Below are 22,445 nucleotides of genomic sequence, written 5' to 3' on the forward strand. Positions count from 1 at the left end.
AGTAGCACTGGCCACAGGGGCGGCTCCAGGCCCCAGCACGCCAAGCACGTGCTTGGGGCAGCAAGCTGCAGGAAGCGCTATGACCGCGCCATGAGGGCGGCAGGCAGGCTGCCTTCGCCGGCTTGCCTGTGGAGGGTCCGCTGGTCCCGCGGCTTTGGGGTAGCAAAATGCCTAGAGCGGCCCCGATTAGCCATCTCCCCTTCACATCCCTGTGGTAACTACAGCAGTTACTCATATGGAGAAAGTGAAATTAGGAAAGTGTTTAATGTCTTTTCAATTTATTTAATGCAGTTTAGCAGCTACAAATAAAGACAAACTGTGCCATATGAGCCAGCCAGCTCCTGGCAAAGCATCATTTCGGATCCTCTGCTTTACATCTGTACAATGACCAAACACTGGCATAAATGATATTTAAGTGTGTTGCCAGATTTATACAACCTCTTAAATCTAGCAAGATTTTTTTCGAAGACTTTTTGATTTAAGAGCAAAGTTTGCCTCACAAACTGCTCAACAACTCCTGGTGCAAAACTCTTCCACTGAGAGGTCAGTGGGCTTGCAACGCAGCTGCTAGCGAAAAAGAGACAAATAACAGGCACTGGACAAACAAGGCCCTGCCCCTCCACGCAGTTCCCGCCACTGCCCTGCTCGAAGAGCTCCAATGCCCCACCCCCTGCTCACTGGCCACGCCCCAAGCGGAACTCTCAGGCACCGGCCTTTATGCCTGGCCCCGACCCGTTAATCGAAATCCGGGGCCGAGCCTCCTGTGGCCTGGCCCCGCCCCTCGCTACGGAGCCCAGCTGGCCCCGCCCCGCGAACTTGCGCAGGCGCCCGGGGGGGAGGGGGCAGAGCCGGGGGGAGCGCGGCGCGTGCAGGCTGGAATCCGGAGCGGCCGGTGGCGGGTCCGGGTAACGCCCCTCCTCCCGCTGCCGCCATGAGCTTCCTGATCGACTCCGGCATCATGGTCACCTCCCAGGTACCGTCCGGGCTCGGCCCCGGCCGCTCCTGGGCTGTTTGGCGGGGACACGGGGCCCCGCGCGGCGGGGGGCGGTGCTACAGCCCTGACCCCAGCTCCGTGTGACGCGCTCCTACCCCTCCCCCCCGGCGCTCACCAAGGGGGGCTGGTCCCTGGGCCCCCAGCACTGCCCCCCCCCCCGGCCTGTCACGTTTGTGTGAAGAACGTGAAACAGGAGCGGCCCCCAATTGTCTCTCCACGTCCCCCAAATCCTGCCCCGTCCCCGGGCACTCGCTGCGCTGCGGCGCACAAGCCGGCAGGCTCCTCCCTGGTGCCTCGAGTTGACTATTCCCGGCGCACTGCCATCCCCAGGGCTATGGGGTGAAGGGGCTCCCCATTTATACAGTGGCCCAGTGTGGGTGCAGTTTCACTGCTTGCTTAGACTATGGCTCCCTCCCCTTTTGCTCCTGCTCGTGGTTCCCAACCCGTTATTCAATATCATGACTCTGTGCTTCAGTAGGAAAAAACAATCAGGGCTTTCCTCCCTTGTATCCACGAGAGAAGGTGGTTGTAACCTACCCTGGACCTGCTGTTGGCCCCTGTTGAGAACCAGCTGCTGTGATGTAAAGTCTACTTCAGAATAAGACCATAAAAATCTCAGAATCAATCAAGAGCTTTTAATTACTAAAACAATATTCAGCTCAGTAAAATAATCTCAGGATTGTGATTCCAAGCAAGATGGGGTGACAGGCTATTGAGAATTGAATTCCTATAACCGAGCATAATTTGCACAAATCCAAATTTCCCATGTGTGGGAACCCATGGCAAAAGTTCAGCCTACTGTCCTTTGAACTGTCTTACTTGGTTCTATCATTGTCCAGAGTGCTGGCTACTCATGGCCTCTCCCTCCTGCTTACTGCTTTGAGGAATCTGCTACAAGTTTGCTTTCCAAGCTTGAAAGATTTTAATCTGTTTCTAGAAAGTATTTTTCGACAACTGTTGGAACTCCCTTGATCCACCTGCAGCCCAGGACCATCTCCATCTCTTTCATTTCCTCCAGTTTCCATCAGTCATCTTTCATTTAGTCTCTACTGTAGATATAGCTATCTCACTTGGAGCCTTAGTAACCTCCCGCTGTCCTGTCCTTGTTATTCTAGTTAAAATGGATCATTGCCCCGTTGAGCCAAAACAATGTTATCTGGGGGGGACAACCCACTTACTTGAACCTACCTCACTTGCTAATTACTTGTCCTATGTTTTTTCTCTTTTTTCCCCCTTATCCAGGTTTTTAAAAAACAGTGTCCTTTCCTCTCTGATTACCTCTCTCGGTACAACTTCCTTGACTGCTTTCAGTCTGGTTTTTGATCATTTCATAGTGCTGAGGCTGTCTTCTCCATAATAATAACTTGTGCATTGTCTCTTTGTTGACACATCATTTTCTTCTTATCCTGTTTGATTTCAGTGTGGCTTTTGGACCTGTTGATCACTGTTCTCCTTAAGCAAGTCTCCCTTTCACTCATTTTCTGTTTTGATTTCTTACCTTCTTAAATTGCTTCTCTTTCATTTCTGGTGGAGATTTTGCATCATCTTCAGAAACATCAAGGTGCATACTTAAATTAGCCTATGTATTCTTCTCTTCTGACCCCTTTCTTATTGGCACAATCACTTGTGGTGTCTTAATTAGACACTGAACTCTTAAGATTTTGTCTTCCTGAGTGTTTGTATGGTGCCAGGAACAAAGGAGCCTTAATCTCGATATTTTTAGGTAAAAATTGATCTGTGTTTTTGATCTCCTTCTAGTCTGTGTTTCTCTGCTCCCTTTGTAGGTGCTACTTGCCAGCTTCAGCCTTGGAATCACTTTGTGTAGGTGACACCTACAATACTTCCTTAACTCATTCCCCAAACCTTCTGCTTGATAGTAGTAAGTCTTACCTTTTTCTTACCCTTTTTCTATCAGTCACTTCAAAAACTAAAGTCCTCCTTGTCCCGATTTCTCTGACTGCTTTCAATCACCCTCCTTAATTCATACTTTTGATTTCATAATTTTGGTGCCAAGGCAAAAATGTTTGGTCTTCCTTGGCTCATACTTTCCAGATCTTCTTTGTCTGTAAATTTCATTCTTCTGTTTCAGGAGCATAGCCAGAATTTGTCCTCACTTTGCTCATTTACTGCTTGGTACTTTTACTTCTTTGTTCCTTCTTAATCCCTGCTCTCTGCATGTCAGGGGTCCATAATGCTATCAAATTTTTAATGTGCTCTAGGGATCGGGGTACTCAATAGGCGGTCTGCGGATCAAATCTGGACCTCCAGACACTTTTGAATGGACCCCGAAATCTTTTTATTTATTTACTTATCATCATTATTGCTGTTATTTTCTAAATTATTTTCTCTTGTGTCTGTCTGGACCTTGACTATACCTTGATCCAGAAATTGGGACCTTGACAAAAAACAGACTATCCCTGCTCTAGGAAGTGACACTGTGACACTGCCATCTGTTCTGCCTTTCTGATCCTATCTGTGACATCAAAAATATTCCTTTAAAATAAATTTTAAAAAAGAATCCATGTTCTTTCTGTTCATCTTCTCTTAACTTTTATCCACATGTTATTTAGACCGATGCCTTTGTGCCATCTGGGAGAGAGGTGTGGTCCTGTGGCTAGAGCAGGGCATTGGCAGTCATGACTCCAGAGTTCTGGTCTTAGTTCTGCAATTGACTTGTTCACTTTTGACCAAGTCACCTAACCTTTGTGTGGCTAAATTTATCGATCCCCAAAATGGATATGGTATTTATTCTACCTCTTAAAAGGGTGTTGTGAGGCTTAGCTAATGTAAGTTAGTGAAGTGTTTTTGCTTTGAGAATCTCTGATGACAAGCACTATACAGGTATAAGTGAAAAGCATTATTGAGCTTGATCTGTCTTCTCCCTGTAACTTTTTACAGATGAGGCTCTTACTTTCATGTATTCTGCCTTATTTGTAACTCCCTTCCCCTCCCTCTAAACTGCTTCCCGTCTTAAACTTTTTTTCTTTCACTTAAACCAGTCTTTCTAAAGCAGGGGTTCTCAAACTGGGGGTTGGGACCCATCAGGGGGTTGCGAGGTTATTACATAGGGGGTTGCGAAATGTCAGCCTCCAGCCCAAACCCCACTTCTCCTCCAGCATTTATAATGGTGTTCAATATATTAAAAAAGTGTTTGTTTTTAATTTATAAGGTGGGTCACACTCAGAGGCTTGCTATGTGAAAGGGGTCACCAATACAAAAGCTTGAGAACCACTGTTCTAAGACATTGTGAGAGAGTGTGTTAAAGCTGCTATGTAACAATAAAATGCATTGTAGGTCTTCATTGATCTAGTGAAAGATGATTTCTCTAATATCTGCTCATACCTAGAAGCCTGGATGCTTGTTTTGCCTCTATTTACCACTTCCTCTGCCCCCTTTCATTGAAAAGTTGTACATTACTGGGTCTGCAGTAAGGCAGTGGTACTCTATGTCTGTTACATTTCATCTCACTTAAATCTCTCCCTCTCTCCACGCTAACAGCCATTTTGGACCTCTCTGGTTATTGGATACTCGGGAACTATGTGATGAGCAGGAGCTGTAGTGCTTTGCTTATGTGATGTTGCCCAGAAGCTCGCTTCTTCACATTTTGCAAGTTTCTTCCTAAACAATACCTTTCGGTTGGCCTTTTTTTTACAGGTGCTCTTCTTTGGATTTGGGTGGCTGTTCTTCATGCGCAAGCTATTCAAGGACTATGAGGTGAGGAGGGGCTGTTTCATTCAAACTGTGACTCTATATCTTAACAGTGAAGCTGTCACATTGAAATCTAGTCCATTTAATAAAATCAGTAAAAAGCAGTTTGGGGTACTTTCCCTTCCTTTGAGTTCCTCCTTTCAGCTGTATTTTTGTGGTTTTACATTTTCCTGTTCTTAAAAAAGAATGTTTTTCCTCCCCTGTTGCTATTTGAAAAACCCACCTAGACAACAGGGGAAATGGACAATACTGGGGACACAGTGACAGTTATCATACACAGTGCTGTTAAATATAAACAAATTGAAAATGTAGAAAAAATATATTTATATATATTCCTCATCACTTTTGGTTATACTCACCATGGGTGTTCCTCATAACAGTCGTTGGTACAATATTTTCTCACACAGACATTATTTTTAAGTTGATAGTGTCCCTTGAATTTAAATTTTGGAAAGCTGTTAAAAAGAACAGTGTGACTGGATTGTTAGGAAGAAGCCAATGGGGAATAAAATTGTGACAGTGTAGCAAAATAGGAGGGATATGAGAGAGAGTATTGTGTAGGCTAGGAATGGCCAAAGTGCAGGCCAAATGTTGTCCCACGGAGTATTGCAATACAATCCATGGCTTCCCATGTCTATAATTCAGAGTTTGGGCCAGCTGAGAGTACAAGATCTAGCAAGTGATGCACCATTTTGATTAACGTGGCCTGATGCATTGTATGCTGGAGCATGTAGTCTTTCTATGTACAGCACCTTGGTCTTCAGTACAAAGGCAGCTACAATCAGCTCAATGTTGTACAAACTGGATGTAGCCCTCTGGCTCCTTGCAAACTGCCAGCTTATCCCCTTGTTTTGGCAAGGTCTGGGCACCTCAAGCGTAGACCCTGTTGTGTGCTGAGGCACCTCATGGTTTATTTCCCCTGACTGATATGTAACTGGCCAGTATTGTGTGAGGATGGAAGTGACTCCTGTCTCGTGTTTGCTCCATCACAGGTGCGACAGTATGTGGTGCAGGTGGTCTTCTCTGTGACCTTCGCCTTCTCCTGCACCATGTTTGAACTCATCATCTTTGAGATCCTGGGAGTGCTAAATAGCAGGTAGGTATGGGGTCTACCACATTTTCCTAGATAAAGGCCTGGCCTTCGTTTTATTCTCTAGCTGCTATAGAACTATTTCAGAGTTAATTGTCCCCATGTCAAGGAAAAGCTGTGTAGGCAACATAATGAATAGATCAGTGAAGACATCTGAGCAGCAGGGTCATTCATATGATTTGAGTATGAGGCTGGAAGCCAGGAGCTGCTGAGTTCCCATCCAGTCTCTGGTACCAACTTGCTCAGGGTCCTTAGGGCAAGGTGCTTATCTTCCTGCCTCAGTTTCTCCAGCTATGAAATAAGGATTCTGTTTATACTATTTCCCTGAGGGATGTTGTGAGGATTAATTCATAATTAATGTTTGTGAAGTACTCTGTAATTATAAAGAGCTATAGAGAGTATTTGCTCAGTGCTTGATTGTGGTGAAAACAGCAAATAAGATACTATGTTAATTGAAGAGTAAGAATGATACAACAGTAACTATAAATCGATGATACATTCGCACCTTATAATCAATATTGCTCTACTAATCTAAAATGACTGAAGGCATGGACTGAGGGCTTCCATATGAAAAGAGAGTTCGAAGTATTAGGCTTACTTCAGAATGGAATAGAAAAAGAGAATATTGAACAGAGGAATATAGAAGCTGCCAGCTGGGTGCTCTGACTTACCTTTTCCTATGATACAGGAATAAGAGTGCACTCAGGGAAATTAAGTCACGACACATTTAAAATGGATAAAAGAAAATCATCTTCTCCCAGTGTATTATTAATCTGTGGAATTTGCCACTGCAGTTTATCAGTGATGAAAATATCTTTGGATGAGTGCCACTATAAATAAGAACATATTAAATTACACTAACTAGGAAAAATTGACGGGGACTTTCAGATTCTCCTGCTTTGGGGGCGTAAATTGAATCTTATCTGGAAATAGGAAGAAATTTTGCCTTATTGCTCAATTAGGTGCATTATTGAGTTGCACTGGCCACTGTGGACACAGGATACTTGATTAGATGGCCCATTGCTGTGTTCTGGTATGCCAATTGCTTTTTTATGCACATTTGTGAGGTCTAGAGTAAGATCCAGTAGGGGTATCCCAGTGTGCTGCTTTTAGGCGAGTGTTATCTAGTGCAATTTAGTCTGCAGAGGAGGGGTGAGATGTGTTCAGCTTTAAGAGGAAATCTTTGCATTATGATCAGGCCCTGATCAATCTTCTGATTCCTTTTCAGTTCTCGATATTTTCACTGGAAACTGAATCTGTGTGTGATTTTGCTCGTCCTAGTCTTCATGGTGCCTTTTTACATTGGCTACTTCATTGTGAGCAATATTCGACTATGTGAGTATGCATATTTACCACAGTGAGATTGTTAGGGTTGAGAATTATGCCTCACAACGGAGGACAGGCATTCACAAATAGGGCTAGGGTCCTCCAACACTAGGGTCCCTCACCCTCCCACCTGTACAGCAGAAGGGCAAAATGCAGTCCAAAGACTCTTCCAAGTGCAGGAACTGTTCCCTTACAGCAAAGGTTCTCAGCCTGTGGGCTGCTTGCATTTGGCATCCTTAGAGCCATATGAGTAGTTTACATATTGTGTGGCTATGGCCTACTTAGATATAGAGAGCTGCATATGCAGCCCACAGTGGTAAATAGGTTTAGAACTGCTGCCTTACAGCATGCTGCCGGCCCTACCCCTGCTAATGGGGGAAAGAAGTATCAACAGAAAGTGGAGTCCGGGCTCTGCTCTACCCCTGCCCAAGTTAGAACAGCTGATCATGCATATTGCATCTGCTTAGGAGATGTGGCAGCATGTGTCCTCCCAGTGTGTGTGAGCCCCAGTATCGTTTATACCTGCTTGCGGAGCAGGCTGTCCCAGAGCTCCCAAAAAGAGGCTTCATGCATTACTCCTTGCTCTTGACTGTGCCTGTCAGGTGATTGAGCCATTTAGAGTTGGCCAGTTTCATAAGAGTTACAGTACTGGATACTGCTAGTACTTATGTTTTAATCATCTCTACGGAACACAATCTTGAGACCAATGTAGTGATTCTGCAGCCTTTCATGAAGCCTAGACACAAGAACTTTCTAATAATGCCTGTTTTCTCTCCCCTTTTCTCAGTGCATAGACAAAGGCTGCTCTTTGCCTGTGTTGTTTGGTTGACATTCATGTATTTCTTTTGGAAACTGGGAGATCCATTTCCTATCCTCAGCCCAAAACATGGTGAGTTTTCATATGTATGTTTCTTTCTCCTCCTCCTCCTTTGCAGAGATAGTGCTTCAGCATTTCACTGTCTAGCTCTTAGCAACTCTGAGAACTAAAGTACATTCCATATCTGGTTGCTTACTCCTGAGAATAAGCTCAGAAAGTCAGGAAACCCCCATGAACCTTTAATGTCATCACAACACAGGTCCAAACAACTGGACTACCTGATTCATTTGTATTGTTTTCCCTCCAGAAAACAGCAGAAATCTAGCAAGTCAGGAAGTACTGGGTGAATCTGGAATCCAGAGGAACTTAACATTGCTTGCATTTTACAGGGGGCAGAGTCCCTAAAATGTAAGACTTAAACGTTTACCGTCATGTTTACTCTTTCTTTTCTTGCGGGTGCTCAAGCAAGTCCAGGGAAGAAGAGAACTTAGAAAAATCAACACCCATTATTGAATAGTCAGTACTGAATTCTTGAGTCCTGATTTTTGTTACCATGTTGTTCTCCAGCTCCTTTTGAAATGAGTGAGGATTCTGTGCACAGAGGTGGCTGCAGAATCAGGCCTTAAATGCTTAATGGATGAGTTATCCCTCATTTGATGAGCCCCAGCGTTGAAAGAACCCAAGGAGAAATTAACAGGCTGCGCTGACCCTGTAATAGTTGAAAGATTTCACTTGTGATTCTAAAACATTTTTTCTCTTTGAGAAAGAATGCCTGATTACTTCACATCCCACTGAAATCCACTCTTCTCTGAGATTGAATACAGTATCTATTCAATAGTGTAGAACAACATTGCACAGCAGTTTAAGGAACTGGAGGAAAGTAGTGTGTATCCCAGGGATCGGCAACCTTTGGCACGCGGCCTGTCAGGGCAAGCCCCTTGGGAGGCCAGGCTGGTTTGTTTTCCTGCCATTTCTGCAGGTTCGGCCAATCGCAGGTCCCACTGGCTGCGGTTTGCCACTCCAGGCCAATGGGGACTGCTGGAAGTGGCAGCCAGAGTATTCCTCGGCTGCTGCCGCTTCCTGAAGCCCCCATTGGCCTTGGACGGTGAACCGCTGCCAGTGGGAGCTGCAATCCGCCGAACCTGTGGACGCAGCAGGTAAACAAAACAGCTCAGCCCACCAGAGGCTTTCCCTGGCGGCCCGCATGCCAAAGGTTGCTGATCCCTGGTGTATCTATTTAAAGCTGCAGGAGGAGCTTGGCTTGGCAGAATGTAACCACCCAACTGGAATTTGGCCAGGGCACTGGAGTTAACCCTCTTAATCTATGTGTAAAAGTGCCATGGAATCTTTGACCACTGGAAATTTCAAGAATCTCATTTTTTTTACATCTATTCTTAAAGACAGCACTTACAGCCACGTGGTGCCCCTTAGCACCATATGCAGGCATTGGCACAGAGAGACTATAAGAGAAGAGCATCCTCTGTTGTATCACTAGTGTGATTAGTATACGCTTTAGTTTTCCACTAAAACTTTTGTTGCCCACCATTCTGACTTTATAAAATGAACACTTTGTATGTCACCTCTCTGATCACTAAAGGAAGAATGCTAGGAAAAGCTTGGGATATCTTGCTTTAAGCAGTTGAATACGTCATTTTTAAAGGCATCTATATTTTACCTGCTCCTGTTTAACAGCATGTGGGGCAAAAGGCCAATGTATTGTTGCTCTCTAACTGGTGTAAATCTGCATGTGGCTGCACATGACTCTGTGGTCAAGCTCCTTTTGTTAAGGCCCTTTGCTATTGTTTTCATCATTTATTTCCCTTCCCTGAAGCATGAAATGTGGCCTGGCTCTCAGCCACCTCAGCTTCACAATCATATAAGCTCCAAATGTGCAGTGTATGGCTGCTGCTTTGTATCTCATTCCCCAAAGGTGAGTGGTGTTTACTAGTTCATGGTACCAGATTTCTGTGAAAACGTGTGTGGTTGTGGCTGGCAATAGAAAGTTGGGAAGGACAAATGAAACATAGTATTTTAACCGCCTTGGTTACAATGTAGAACCTTAATCTATTTTTTATTGCAATGTTTTTAGTGTGAATTTAGCGCTAATACAAAATGCCAGAGTGACAGTGTCACAGTTCATGGCAACTGCACCCGTATTCCCCCTCCATGGTCACTTGAGGGCACCCATTACGGGCTCCACAGCAGTCACCTGTCTTGGTGACCCATATCTCTCTCTCTCCTGACCAGGGTTTTCCAGGCTGCACTGTTCCTTGCCTACACTGAGTTCCCCTGCAAGTCAGACTGCCTAACGAGGCCTGAGTCTGCTCTTTGCTCCCTCTTCAAATGCTATGAACAATGTAATTGCCTGCAGTTGTAAGTTACTACGCACCACTTTCTAAGACTCGTGTGTATTTTTAAGGTGAACGCATAACAGTGAAAATATATAAAAACAATGAAAGCTCCTATATACATATTAAAAGCTTAGCAGCGCTCACCCATGAGTCTTATGGGGCCTCAGTAGTCCAAAGATTTTCCTATCCCTGCCAGGAAGATTAGTGTCCCCCTTAGACAGCAGGTCCTGTCTGTTTGCTGGATCAGAAGGAAGGCCCTGAGTCAATTTAAACTCAGGCTATTTATCCCAAAGTCCTTTTTTTTTTTTTTTTTTTTTTTAAATCTGTTGGCCTCTGGAGAATCCAGTCTGAAACAGTATATGTGAGCCTCTCTAACCTCTCTGGAGGTGTTAGAAACCTGAGTAAATTTGCCTAATCACCACCCAGTGTACCAGGAGCCCTGCCTCATGGAGTAGAACACGATCATACTTAAACCATTCATGTAAAACAGTGGACCCCAAAGGTACTGCTTGGAGTTGTAATATCTCCCCCATGAAGATGTTACATAGAATCCTGTTTCACAATAATACTATAATAATAACACAATAATGTAATGCCATAAGTTTTTCAGAAATATTGCAGGAAATTGCCATATCTGTTAACAGATAGCACCTCTGGTAGTCTCTGTATCCACGAGATGGATATAGCACAGCCAGCAGTAGCATAAGCTTTTCTCTACCCTAACCCCATGCCCTATAAGCATATGTCAGATCTGATGTGGCAGGATCACTTCTACGAGAGAGGGGCCAGTTTTGATCTTTGTAGTCTCATCAATTCTTGGTCTTTTTGCTGAAAATGATACCCTTGGTGCTATATGTGCGAGTTGTAAGAGTGGGCTTTGTGACATGGACAGACGCCTGCCAGAAAGTAAACTAAGACCACCAAGCAGCCATCTCATGAGAAAAATTGGTCACTTCTGGGCTAGTGATTTAGAATGGAAGGGTAATGTGCAGCCCATTCCCAGTCTCCTACCAACTCTGTTTAGCCTTATGTAAAAATAGGTCAGGAAACGCTGAGAGTTTCAGTACTTCCCTGAGAGAACATTCTCTTCCTCCTCTCCCCCACCCACTGCCTGTATACACTTTGAATCACCTGTGGTACGTGGACTCTGAAGGCAAGTAGTTTGGCTAAGTAATTGAATGAGTACTATATTCTTTTATGAGGACACCAAAGTGTAAAGAAGTACAGTAAAAGCAACCTCTTACTTACATTGTCTTCTCTTTTTCAGGAATCCTGTCCATAGAGCAGCTCATCAGCCGAGTCGGTGTGATAGGGGTGACACTCATGGCTCTGCTTTCTGGATTTGGTGCTGTTAACTGTCCGTACACATACATGTCCTACTTTCTCAGGTAACCACAGCCTCTTGGAATTTTATTCTATACACTCCTTGAGATTTTTTCCTTCTTCCCGTGTGTGCGCGCTCTCAGATTCCTCTAGGACACTGCTCAGGATTGGCTCTGGGCCTTCCTTTCCCATCCCCCCAAGCCTGCTGATTCTAGCTGTCCCATCTACACTGCAAGACCCCTTCCATCACTGATGTATGCTGTCCTTACATAGGTTCTTCAGTTCCAATTTGTTTGTCCCGCATGCTTGTCCTTGTTCACATTCTCCTTGGAGTGGAAGGCTAATGGGGTATTGTGTGTATGTTGCAGGAATGTGACAGATGCAGATATTCTAGCCCTGGAACGTCGTCTCCTACAAACCATAGACATGATCATCAGCAAGAAGAAAAGGTGAGGAGAACAGAGCAGAGTCAAGATGCTGCTTTAATGCTGTTGGGGTTAGCAGATTGCAGGGATACTGTGTTCTTGGAATAGCCAAACTCTTGGCTGTCAGGAGTGGGAAGTAGTTGCATAACTGTACCAGATAAGATTCCTTGCTCTAGTGCAGTGTTTCCCAAACTTGAGATGCTGCTTGTGTAGACAGAGTCCCTGGCGGGCCGGGCCGGTTTGTTTACCTGCTGTGTCCGCAGGTCCATCCAGTCGCGGCTCCCACTGGCTGCGGTTCTCTGCTCCAGGCCAATGGGGGCTGCTGGAAGCAGCGGCCAGTACATCCCTCAGCCCACGCCGCTTCCCATTGGCCTGGAGTGGTGAACTGTGGCCAGTGGGAGCCGCAATCGGCCGGACCTATGGGCGCGGCAGGTAAACAAACCGGCCTGGCCCACCAGGAGCTTTCCTTACACAAGCAGTGTCCCAAGTTTGGGAAAAACTGCTCTAGTGAAACAAGTGTACTGAAGGGGTTGGAATGGTGTATTGTAGCAGTCATTTCATTGCCTGAAACAAAATCCGTTCTGTTCCATTACAGACCTAGACCCTGAACTTCTCAAGGTTCCTTCCAGCTGCACATTTTTAGGATAGGGAGGAATTAAATAGTTAGAGGTTCTTCGTTATTGGAGAACATATCCGCTGTGCTGGGTGTCACCAGGGCCAATATTTTGAGTTGGGAGAGAGGGGTGCTTTAGCTTAAAATAATTATCAATAACCTTGAAGAGGGCTTGATGCCAAATGTGGCTCTACTGGGTGCAGATACAAAAAAGGGGACCAGTGAACACACTGGATTCATAGATTGCATTGACAATGCTATGAAAAGGTTTCAGCTTAGGGTTGGATAAGTGGCTTATGCATTTCAGTTCAGTGAAATGTTGAAGTAATGAGGCTGGGAGCCAGCAGTGATTATAGAGATTATATTGTAGTATAAATGGGAGCATGAGGGACAATATACAGCATATGCTTTTGTGTTTGAACCAGTTCTTGAAGTCTTGTGCAAATGGTCCAATGCATCAAACAGTCCTACCCTGTAATGGCTTTACGTGATTCTGCTTTATGAAAGCTTGTCACACAGCCCCGTAATGACTACCAGAGTGCAGCAGTTCTCAAACTTCACTGCACCGTGACCCCCTTCTGACAACAAAAATGACTACATGACGCCGGGACCAAAGCCTTGAGCCTGCCAGAGCCGCACTGCCCCAGGCAAGGGGACCAAAGCCAAAATCCAAACCCCATAACCCAGGGCTGAAGCCCTTGGGCTTTTGCCTCAGGCAATGAGGCTTGAGCTTTGGCTTTGGCCCTGGGTTGTGGGGTTCAGGCCGAGGCCCCAGCAAGTCTAATGCCAGCCCTGGTGACCCCATTACAATGGGGTCATAATCCACTTTGGGGTCCTGGCCCATAGTTTGAGAACTGCTGCCATAGAGCATTGCTGCATTCAGTCCAGTTCTCACAGCTCTGGGGAGAAGGCAGTTGTACAGTGACAGAGGTGCTCCAAAGGAGAGAGGCATTTGGTGGGTTGTGTGGTCACTGAAAGGACATAAGACTGGCCATACTGGGTCAGATCAAAGGTCCACCAAGCCCAGTATTCTGTCCTCTGACAGTGGCCAATGGCAGGTCCCCTAAAGGGTATGAACAGATAGGTTATCATCAAGTGATCCATGCCCTGTCACCTAGTCCCAGCTTCTGGCAGACAGAGGCTAGGGACGCCGTTCCTGCCCATCTTGGCTAATAGCCATTGATGAACCTATCTTCCATGAATCTATCTAGCTCCCTTTTGATCCCAGTTTTGGATTGGCCTTCACAACACCCTCTGGCAAGGAGTTCCAGAGATTGACAGTGCATTGCGTGAAAAATTACTTTCTTGTTTGTTTTAAACCTGCTACCTATTAATTTCATTTTGTGGCCCCTTGTTCTTGTATTATGAGAAGTAGTAAATAACACTTTCTCCATACCTGTTGTGATTTTACAGATCTCTATCATATCTCCCCTTAGGCGCCTCTTTTTCAAGCTTAAAAGTCCCAGTCTTATTAATCGCTCCTCATGCAGAAGCCATTCTATTCCCCAAATCATTTTTGTTGCCGTTTTTCTGAACCTTTTCCAATTCCAATATATTTTGAGATGGGGCAACCACATCTGCACTCAGTAGTCAAGATGTGGGTATACCATGGATTTATATAGAGGCAATATGATAATTTCTGTCTTCTTATGTATCCCTTTCTTGATGATTCCCAATATTCTGTTTGCTTTTTTGACTGCCGCTGCACATTGAGTGGATGATTTCAGAGAATGATCCACAATGAGTCCAAGATCTCTTTCTTGAGTGGTAATAGTTAATTTAGACCCCATCATTGTATATGTATAGTTAGGATTATGTTTTCCAGTGTGCATTACTTTGCATTTATCAACATTAAATTTCATCTGCCATTTTGTTTCCCAGTCACCCAGTTTTGTGAGATCCTTTCGTAGCTCTTCGCAGTCTGTCTGGGACTTAACTATCTTGATTAGTTTTGTATCATCTGCAAATTTTGCACCTCACTGTTTACTCCTTTTTCCAGATTGTTTATGAATGTATTAAATAGGACTGGGCCTAGTACAGATCCCTGGGGGACACTACTATTTACTTTTCTCCTTTCTGAAAACTGACTATTTATTCCTACCCTTGTTTCCTATCTTTTAACCAGTTATCAGTCCATGAGAGAACCTTCCCTCTTATCCCATGATTGCTTATTTTGCTTAAGATCCTTTGGTGAGGGATGTTGTCAAAGGCTTTCTGAAAATCTAAATACACTATATCCAGTGGATCTCCTTTGTCCACGTGCTTGTTGACCCCCTCAAAGAATTCTAGGGAATTGGTGAGGCATGATTTTCCTTTACAAAAACCATGTTGACTGTTTCCCAGAAAATTATGTTCATCTATGTGTCTAACAGTTTTGTTCTTTACGATAGTTTCAACCAATTTGCCTGGTACTGTAGTGTGTGTTACTGTCCTGTAGTTGCCAGCATCACCTCTGGAGCCCTTTTTAAAAATTGGCATCATATTAGCTATCCTCCAGTCATTTGGTACAGAAGCTGATTTAAATGGTAGGTTACAGATGGCAGTTAGTAGTCCTGCAATTTCACATTTGAGTTCCTTCAGAACTCTTGGGTGAATACCATCAGGTCCTGGAGACTTATTACTGTTTAGTTTATCAATTTGGGACAGTTCCTCAGATCTGTCACCCAAAAAGAAAGTCTCAGGTTTGGGAATCTCCCTCACATCCTCAACAGTGAAGACTGATGCAAAGAATTAATTTAGTTTCTCTGCAATGGCCTTGTTGTCTTTGAGTGCTCCTTTAGCATCTCGATCATCCAGTGGCCCAACTGGTTGTTTAGCAGGCTTTCTGCTTCTGATGTATTAAAAAAAAATTTTGCTATTACTTTTGGAGTCTTTGGCCAGCTGTTCTTCAAATTCTTTTTTGTCTTTTTAATTATATTTTTATACTTCATTTGCCAGAGTTTATGCTCTTTTTTATTTTCCTCTTTAGAATTTATCTTCCACTTTTTAAAGGATGCCTTTTTGCCTCTCACTGCTTCTTTTAGCAGTTGTTTAACCACAGCGGCACTCTTTTGGTTCTCTTATTTTTTTTTTAAATTGGGGTATACATTTAAGTTGAGCCTCTATTATAGTGTCTTTAAAAAGTTCCCGTGCAGTTTGCAGGGATTTTACTTTTTGTGCTGTTCCTTTTAATTTCTGTTTCACCAATTTCCTCATTTTTGTGTAGTTCCCCTTTCTGAAATTAAATGCAACAGTGTTGGGCTGGTGTGGAGTTTTTCCGGCCACAGGGATGTTAAATTTAATTATATTATGGTCACTATTACCAAGCGGTCCAGCTATATTCACCTCTTGGACCTGATCCTGTGCTCCACTTAGGACTAAATCAAGAATTTCCTCTCCTCTTGTGGGTTCCAGGACTAGCTGCTCCAAGAAGCAGTCATTTACGGTATCAAGAAACTTTAACTCAGCATCCTTTCCTAAGGTGATATGTACCCAGTCAATATAGGGATACTTGAAATCCCCCATTATTATTATTATTGATTTTTTTATTTTAATAGCCTCTGTAATCTCCCTGAGCATTTCAGAGTCACTAACCCCATCCTGGTCAGGTGGTCTGTAATATAGCCCGTCTGCTATATTCTTATTTTTCAAGGATGGAATTATTATCCATAGAGATTTTATCATACAGCTTAGTTCATTTAAGATTTTTATATCATTTGATTCCACGCTTTCTTTCACATATAGTGCCACTTCCCCACCAGTATGACCTGTTCTGTCCTTCTGATATATTGTGTATGCTGGTATTACTGTGACCCATTGATTATCTTCATTCTGCCAGGTTTTTGTGATGCCTATTATATCAATATCGTCATTTAACACTGACTAGACACTCTAGTTCACCCATCTTATTATTTAGACTTCTAGCACTGGTATATAAGCTTTTTAAAAACTTGTCATTTTTTGGCTGTCCCCTATTGCATGATGTAATTGAATGGGACTTTTTTTCATTTGACTATTTCCCATCAAACCCTTTATCATTTTCCATCCTCTCCTCCTTATTAGGACATAGGGAATCTCCATTTCTATATCCTCCCCTGAGGGATGTCCGAACCACATACTCCTCTGCACTGGTTGGCTTTCCCCTAGTTCTTAGTTTAAAAACTGTTCTGTGACCTTTTAATTTTAAGCACCAGCAATCTGGTTCTGTTTTGGTTTAGGTGGAGTCCATCCTTCCTATATAGGCTCCTCCTCTCCCAAAAGCTTCCCCAGTTCCTAGTAAATCTAAACCCCTCCTCCCTACACCATGGTCTCATTCACGCATTGAGACCCTGCAGTTCTGTCTGTGTGTCTGGCCCTGCGCATGGAACTGGAAGCATTTCAGAGAATGCTACCATGGAGGTCCTGGACTTCAATTTCTTACCTAGCAGCCTAAATTTGGCCTCCAGGACCTCTCTCCTATCCTTCTCCATGTCGTTGGTACCTCCACGTACCACAACCACCGGCTCGTCCTCAGCACTACACATAAGCCTATCTAGATATCTGGAGAGATCCGCAACCTTCACACCAGGTAGGCAAGTCAGCATGTGGTTCTCCTGATCATAGCAAACCCAGCTATCGATGTTTCTAATGATCGAATTGCCTGTTACTAATACCTGTCTCTTCCTAATAACTGGAGTTCCCTTCCCTGGAGAAGTATCCTCAGTGTGAGAGGATACCACATCATCATCTGGGAGGAGGGTCCCAACTGTGGGATCATTTCCCTCTGCGCCAGCGTGATGTTCTCCTTTCCTGAGACTTTCATCCTCCTCAGCAGCACAGAGGCTGTCAGACCGGGAGTGGGACTGTTCTACTGTGTCCTGGAAAGTCTCATCTATGTACCTCTCTGTCTCCCGTAGCTCCTGCAGCTCAGCTACCCTGGTCTCCAAAGTCCGTACACGGTCTCTGAGGGCCAGGAGCTCCTTGCACTGAATGCATACATACTCCATCAACCCATAGGGGAGGTAACCGTACATGCTGTATTGGGTTCATTAAACTGGGTAGCTCCCACTCTGTTGCTTGACTTCTGCCTGCATTCTCTTTTTTTGTACTCCCAAAGCTTGTTTCTTTGTTGGCGCTTTGTTTTTATCAAGTGGTGTTTTGACCTTTAAGTGCACAGAATGTAAGATATCTCTAGCCCCTGCTCACACTCCCCCTTTAAACTCCCTTACCAAACTCCCCTGTTAGCCGCTCCTGTTCACTAGCTCCTCTGGTTGCTTAGGAGTGGGATTTTTAAAGCCCTGCTGTGCCTGAGTTGCCCCACCCCTGGTTAAGGGTTGATTTAATGCCTCATTAAGAAGCTCCTAGCTCTCAGCCTCATCTAGCAGGGTGCTAGGCTCAACACACACAGAGTCAGCACACGGTTCCCCAAACATACAGACCACATGGTATATTTCAGTCAAGTAGCAAGCACACTACAAACACTATAGACAACAAACTTACCCCAAGGGTCCCACAATCTCTCCTCCTTCACCTGGAGAAGTCCCTCGCCAAACTCTCCTATTAGCCACTCCTGTCCTCTGAGAGTGAAGACTGCAGAGTCACATGATCTGGAAGAGGACATGGGAGGCTGACAAGTCACATGACTGAGACCCCAATTGAATCTTTATTTTTAATTGGTGTGAAATCCATTCTGTATTATTGAAATCTCAACAGCATGGTAGCTTGTTTGATTAGGACTGAATTCCATTCCTGAGCTGACTGAGATGTTTTGGAGCAGGATTGGTGATTGTGTGAATGGTAGGGGTGTGTCTCTGCACTGAATAAGGGCTTGGCTACACTCGAAACTTCAAAGCGCTGCCGTGGCAGCAGTTTGAAGTTTCGAGTATGGTTGCAGCGCCAGCACTGGGCGAGAGCTCTCCCAGCGCTGCACGTACTCCACCTCCTCATGGGGATTAGGTTGCAGCACTGGGAGCCATGCTCCCAGCACTGTTTACACTGGTGCTTTACAGTGCTGTATTTTGGAGCGCTTGGGGGGTGTTTTTTTCACACAACTGAGCGAGAAAGTTGCAGCGCTGTAAAGTGCCAGTGTAGCCAAGGGCTAAGTTTCACAATGTCTGCTGCACAATGCATCTTTTTCTGAGAACTGAATCTTTTCTCTTTTCAGAATGGCAATGGCCCACAGGACCATGTTCCAAAGAGGGGAAGTGCACAACAAACCCACCAGCTTCTGGGGAATGATAAAAAGTGTTACCACATCGGCCCCTGGCAGTGAAAGTATCCTTCCTCTCCTGTCCATGGGGCTTCAGGCTAGTTCCCTGCTGAGTAGAAATAGGATTTAATTAGGAAAAAGGACAGGGAGGCCAGTGTTGTTAAGCATTTATATATCACACAGCTCTTCCCAAAGCATAGAGTAAGAAACACTTTATGCCCCAAAGAGCTTACACTATAGCACAACAAAATACTGGACATCTGCTCAGGTAAAGGGTTGGTGTAGGGAGAGTGTCCACAAGAACAAGATAGAAAGGAATCCTGTGAGAACGGGTGCGGTGGGGCTTGGCAAACAGTGAGAGTTACAGAAAGACAATAGTTTTTGCTAAGCATTCAGATTCAGATCTCCCAGAATGCTTCGGGGAGGGGCAGGGAACCTTACTGAGAGCCATATGAGTAGGGTTCTGGGCCAACAGGAAGGAGCAGGAAGGGTATGCATGGTGAGGAAAATTCTGCACATGGTTTGATAACCAGTCTTTAACTCCCAGCAGAAGTCCTGTAGATGGTGATGGAGTGCAAGTAACACAAAGAAGTTCTAGTGGAGATTAAAGTGTACGGATGTTATAAAAACAGATCAGCTAGTTTTTGGGAGCAACTTGGTTCCATTTGGTAGTGTGCATTCCTCTGCTTGTGATACAGAGATCAGTTATGTGATCCTGTTAAAGGGGTCATGCTGACCGGCATTGTTACAATGGAGTGCTCTGAAGATTCTATCATATGAGGGTTTTTGGTGCAGTTTAAACTGAGATTGTGTCTGTGCAGGGAGCCCAGGAATGGAGGAACCTCAGGGTATGTTTGTTTCCGGTTGATGTTAGGAACTTCTGCAGAATTCTGCCCTTGACTCTTCTGGTTTGCCAGATCTGTCTCTTATCCAGCAGGAAGTGGATGCGTTGGAAGAGCTTAGTCGGCAGCTTTTCCTGGAAACTGCTGACCTGCATGCAACTAAGGTACGTAGCAAAGAGCCAGATTGATAGTCTGGGAGAGGATGAGCAGAATAAACAGAAGTAATTTTAAAGGCATTCTGTTGGCAACGATGAAAACAGCAGCTGGTTTCTCAGCTTTGACACAATATTGGAAGAGTCTGTTTCTCAAATCTCGGGGTCAGGTGGCAAGCTGTTTTCCCCAGTTCATATATGCAGTGGAACATGTACCGGGCCTCAGAAAAGGCCAGCAATCCCAAACTGTGTTGGGAGAGGGGTCTGTGCTCAGTTCCCCTGCTAATGAGGCCCTGACTTAGTCTTTTCTTCTGCAGATTGGCCTCACAATGTACTGAAGTGATGAGTTCTTATGTTTTATAAAAATTAATACATGTCAGTGCTAAAATGTCAGGAGGGAGCATGGCTTCATGGAAGCCAGGAATAGAAGTTTGAAGAGCTGGGTTCTCTTTCCAGATCTTTATTAGCTGTGACACCTTGGCACTTCACTACTCAGTGCCTCAGTTTTGCTGTTCATAAGAGGAGCTACTGTTGCAGCTCTGTCTCACACGGGCCTTGAGGTTCATTCATTAATGTGTCTGTAAACACTTGAATGTTGAGAGCTGTAGAAGGACAAAGTAATCATTGCTGTTTTTTACTGGTAATTGTCTAAAACTTATACATTTGAATTTTATCTGAACCTGAAAATGTTAAATGTATGGGTGGTTTTTGTTGTTTTTGTTCCCTTTCAGGAGAGAATAGAATACTCCAAAACTTTCCAGGGGAAATACTTTAATTTCCTGGGTTACTTTTTCTCCATCTATTGCGTCTGGAAAATCTTCATGGTACGTGAATAAACGTTGTTGTCCATAAACGTTTTGCATAACCTTGCTTAGATTGTTTGACACATACGGGTAGTGAGACTTTACACACAGATTCTTGTCTGCACCTTAAGAATATTCTTCCAGTTTCTTTTCATACGTCCTGCTCCTGGAAATTAGTTTTTGAATGACATTGGCATCTATTTGGGATACTGTTTCTTACTGCATTGTGTGTTTTCATACATTTTGTATACTCTCAGTTAACTCTATGGGATTGTTCTGTGATGAAATACAGAGCAAAGGACATGTATGTGTGTCACAGATACAGTTGTGCTGTGTATACCACATTCCCTTGAATTGATGCACTTGTCTCTCTCCTGCAGGCAACCATCAATATCGTATTTGATCGAGTTGGGAAGACTGATCCAGTCACAAGAGGAATTGAGATCACTGTAAATTATCTGGGAATCCAGTTTGATGTGAGAAACATTTAAACCCCCCCACTCACATCAGTAATTGCTGTTTTATCTATTACTAACTGAACTGGTGTTGTGGGAGCAGCTGGTGGGGATAAATGGGGCTCTGAGAAGGGGCTTAAATTTCTCCACCAATCTCTACACTGGGAAATATAGTGTGAACATTGCTCTTAATACACTAGTATCCAAACTTAATAGTCACTCCTCTTACCATAAAGTATACTTTGCAAGTACACTTTGACACCCTGAGTGCACACAATCCCCATGCTAGAGATGAATATAATGCAGCATTAGCCTCTGGGTATCACCTTTAGAGAGCACATCATTTTAACCATGTTCCAGTGAAAGTTAATGCTGGAGGATGTCCACTATTCACACAACAAGCCTATTGCATGTTAGTAGCTCACCGTGCTCCACACCCTGACCTGGAGGGAGGAAAGGGTCCTTTGAGCTTTCATGTCACGGTCCCATGAGGTGTGAGCATTCCATTCACCCCCATCTTAATGGGGTTATTGCCATAGGTGGTTTATAACTCTCAGTCAGAGATTCATGGTTAAAGCAGAGAACTCTGAGCTGGATTTTTGTTTGTGGCTCTGCCATTGACTTATGTCCTTGGAGAAGTCATTTAACCATTATGAACCTCAGTTTTCCAATCTGTAAAATTAGAACAATACCTGTCTTATGGGATGTTGAACACTTCAATGGAGGGCACTCTGGAAGTGGCTGTCCACGATGTGTCAATATGTGGAGGGGTGCAGTGAACAGTGTGTGTGCACGTACACTGCATGAATTTACAGTTCGTGTGAATGGATCTCTGGGGACTTAGATTAGTATTTATTAATAAGAATGGACACCGTACTCAGCTGTGAATAAGAGATGAATAGTGTCTGACCTGCAGAACTTAGTTTGTGTTAGTGTATTCATGGACAGACAATTTTACAATGAGCATTCTCTGTGAATAGTAATAAGTGCGTGCCTGCACAATTTGTATACTAGTTGGTTTGTGGCACATGATTACAAGTGAAACATGAAATGACTCCACCTCCCCATGTGCTCCATTTGAATTAGGACTTGTGTTTTTATTTATGTTTATTTCAGCTTTCACTTTTTTCTTGTAAAGTGTTATTTTTCTGATGCTGTATCGGGGCAGGCAAACTTTTTGGCCTCATCAGGCCTCATCAGGTTTCAGAAATTGTATGGAGGGCCGGTTTGTGGGGGGGGAAGGGGCATACCATTCACTGACAGCTCCCCCAGGATCTCTTCCCCATCCACTTTCCCTCCCCCCACTCCCTGTCCCCTGATTGTCCCTGGCTGTCCCCTGCCGGCCCATCCAACCAGCCCTCTCATTGCTGACTGCCCCCC

General features: G+C 44.3%; 1 protein-coding gene across 2 annotated transcripts in view; it reads left to right on the forward strand.

Moving 5' to 3' along the window:
• The first annotated feature begins 844 nt into the window (after positions 1 to 844).
• The window catches only part of GPR89B (G protein-coupled receptor 89B), a 26,775-nt gene continuing 5,174 nt past the window's right edge, over positions 845 to 22,445 (forward strand). The window contains exons 1-11 of one of the 2 annotated variants that reach the window (XM_032780980.2): positions 845 to 973; positions 4,649 to 4,708; positions 5,695 to 5,798; positions 7,021 to 7,127; positions 7,906 to 8,007; positions 11,554 to 11,674; positions 11,978 to 12,058; positions 18,769 to 18,878; positions 19,731 to 19,819; positions 20,539 to 20,631; positions 20,991 to 21,086. In XM_032780980.2, the coding sequence (XP_032636871.1) occupies positions 932 to 973; positions 4,649 to 4,708; positions 5,695 to 5,798; positions 7,021 to 7,127; positions 7,906 to 8,007; positions 11,554 to 11,674; positions 11,978 to 12,058; positions 18,769 to 18,878; positions 19,731 to 19,819; positions 20,539 to 20,631; positions 20,991 to 21,086 (1,005 nt within the window). In that variant the 5' untranslated portion in view covers positions 845 to 931. Of the gene's footprint in view, positions 974 to 1,210; positions 1,368 to 4,648; positions 4,709 to 5,694; positions 5,799 to 7,020; positions 7,128 to 7,905; positions 8,008 to 11,553; positions 11,675 to 11,977; positions 12,059 to 18,768; positions 18,879 to 19,730; positions 19,820 to 20,538; positions 20,632 to 20,990; positions 21,087 to 22,445 lie in introns of those variants that run through there. The other variant, XM_032780981.2, reaches the window with a different exon arrangement.

This window comes from Chelonoidis abingdonii, chromosome 1, assembly GCF_003597395.2.
Source record: "Chelonoidis abingdonii isolate Lonesome George chromosome 1, CheloAbing_2.0, whole genome shotgun sequence".
In the NCBI taxonomy this organism is placed as follows: Eukaryota; Metazoa; Chordata; order Testudines; family Testudinidae; genus Chelonoidis; species Chelonoidis abingdonii.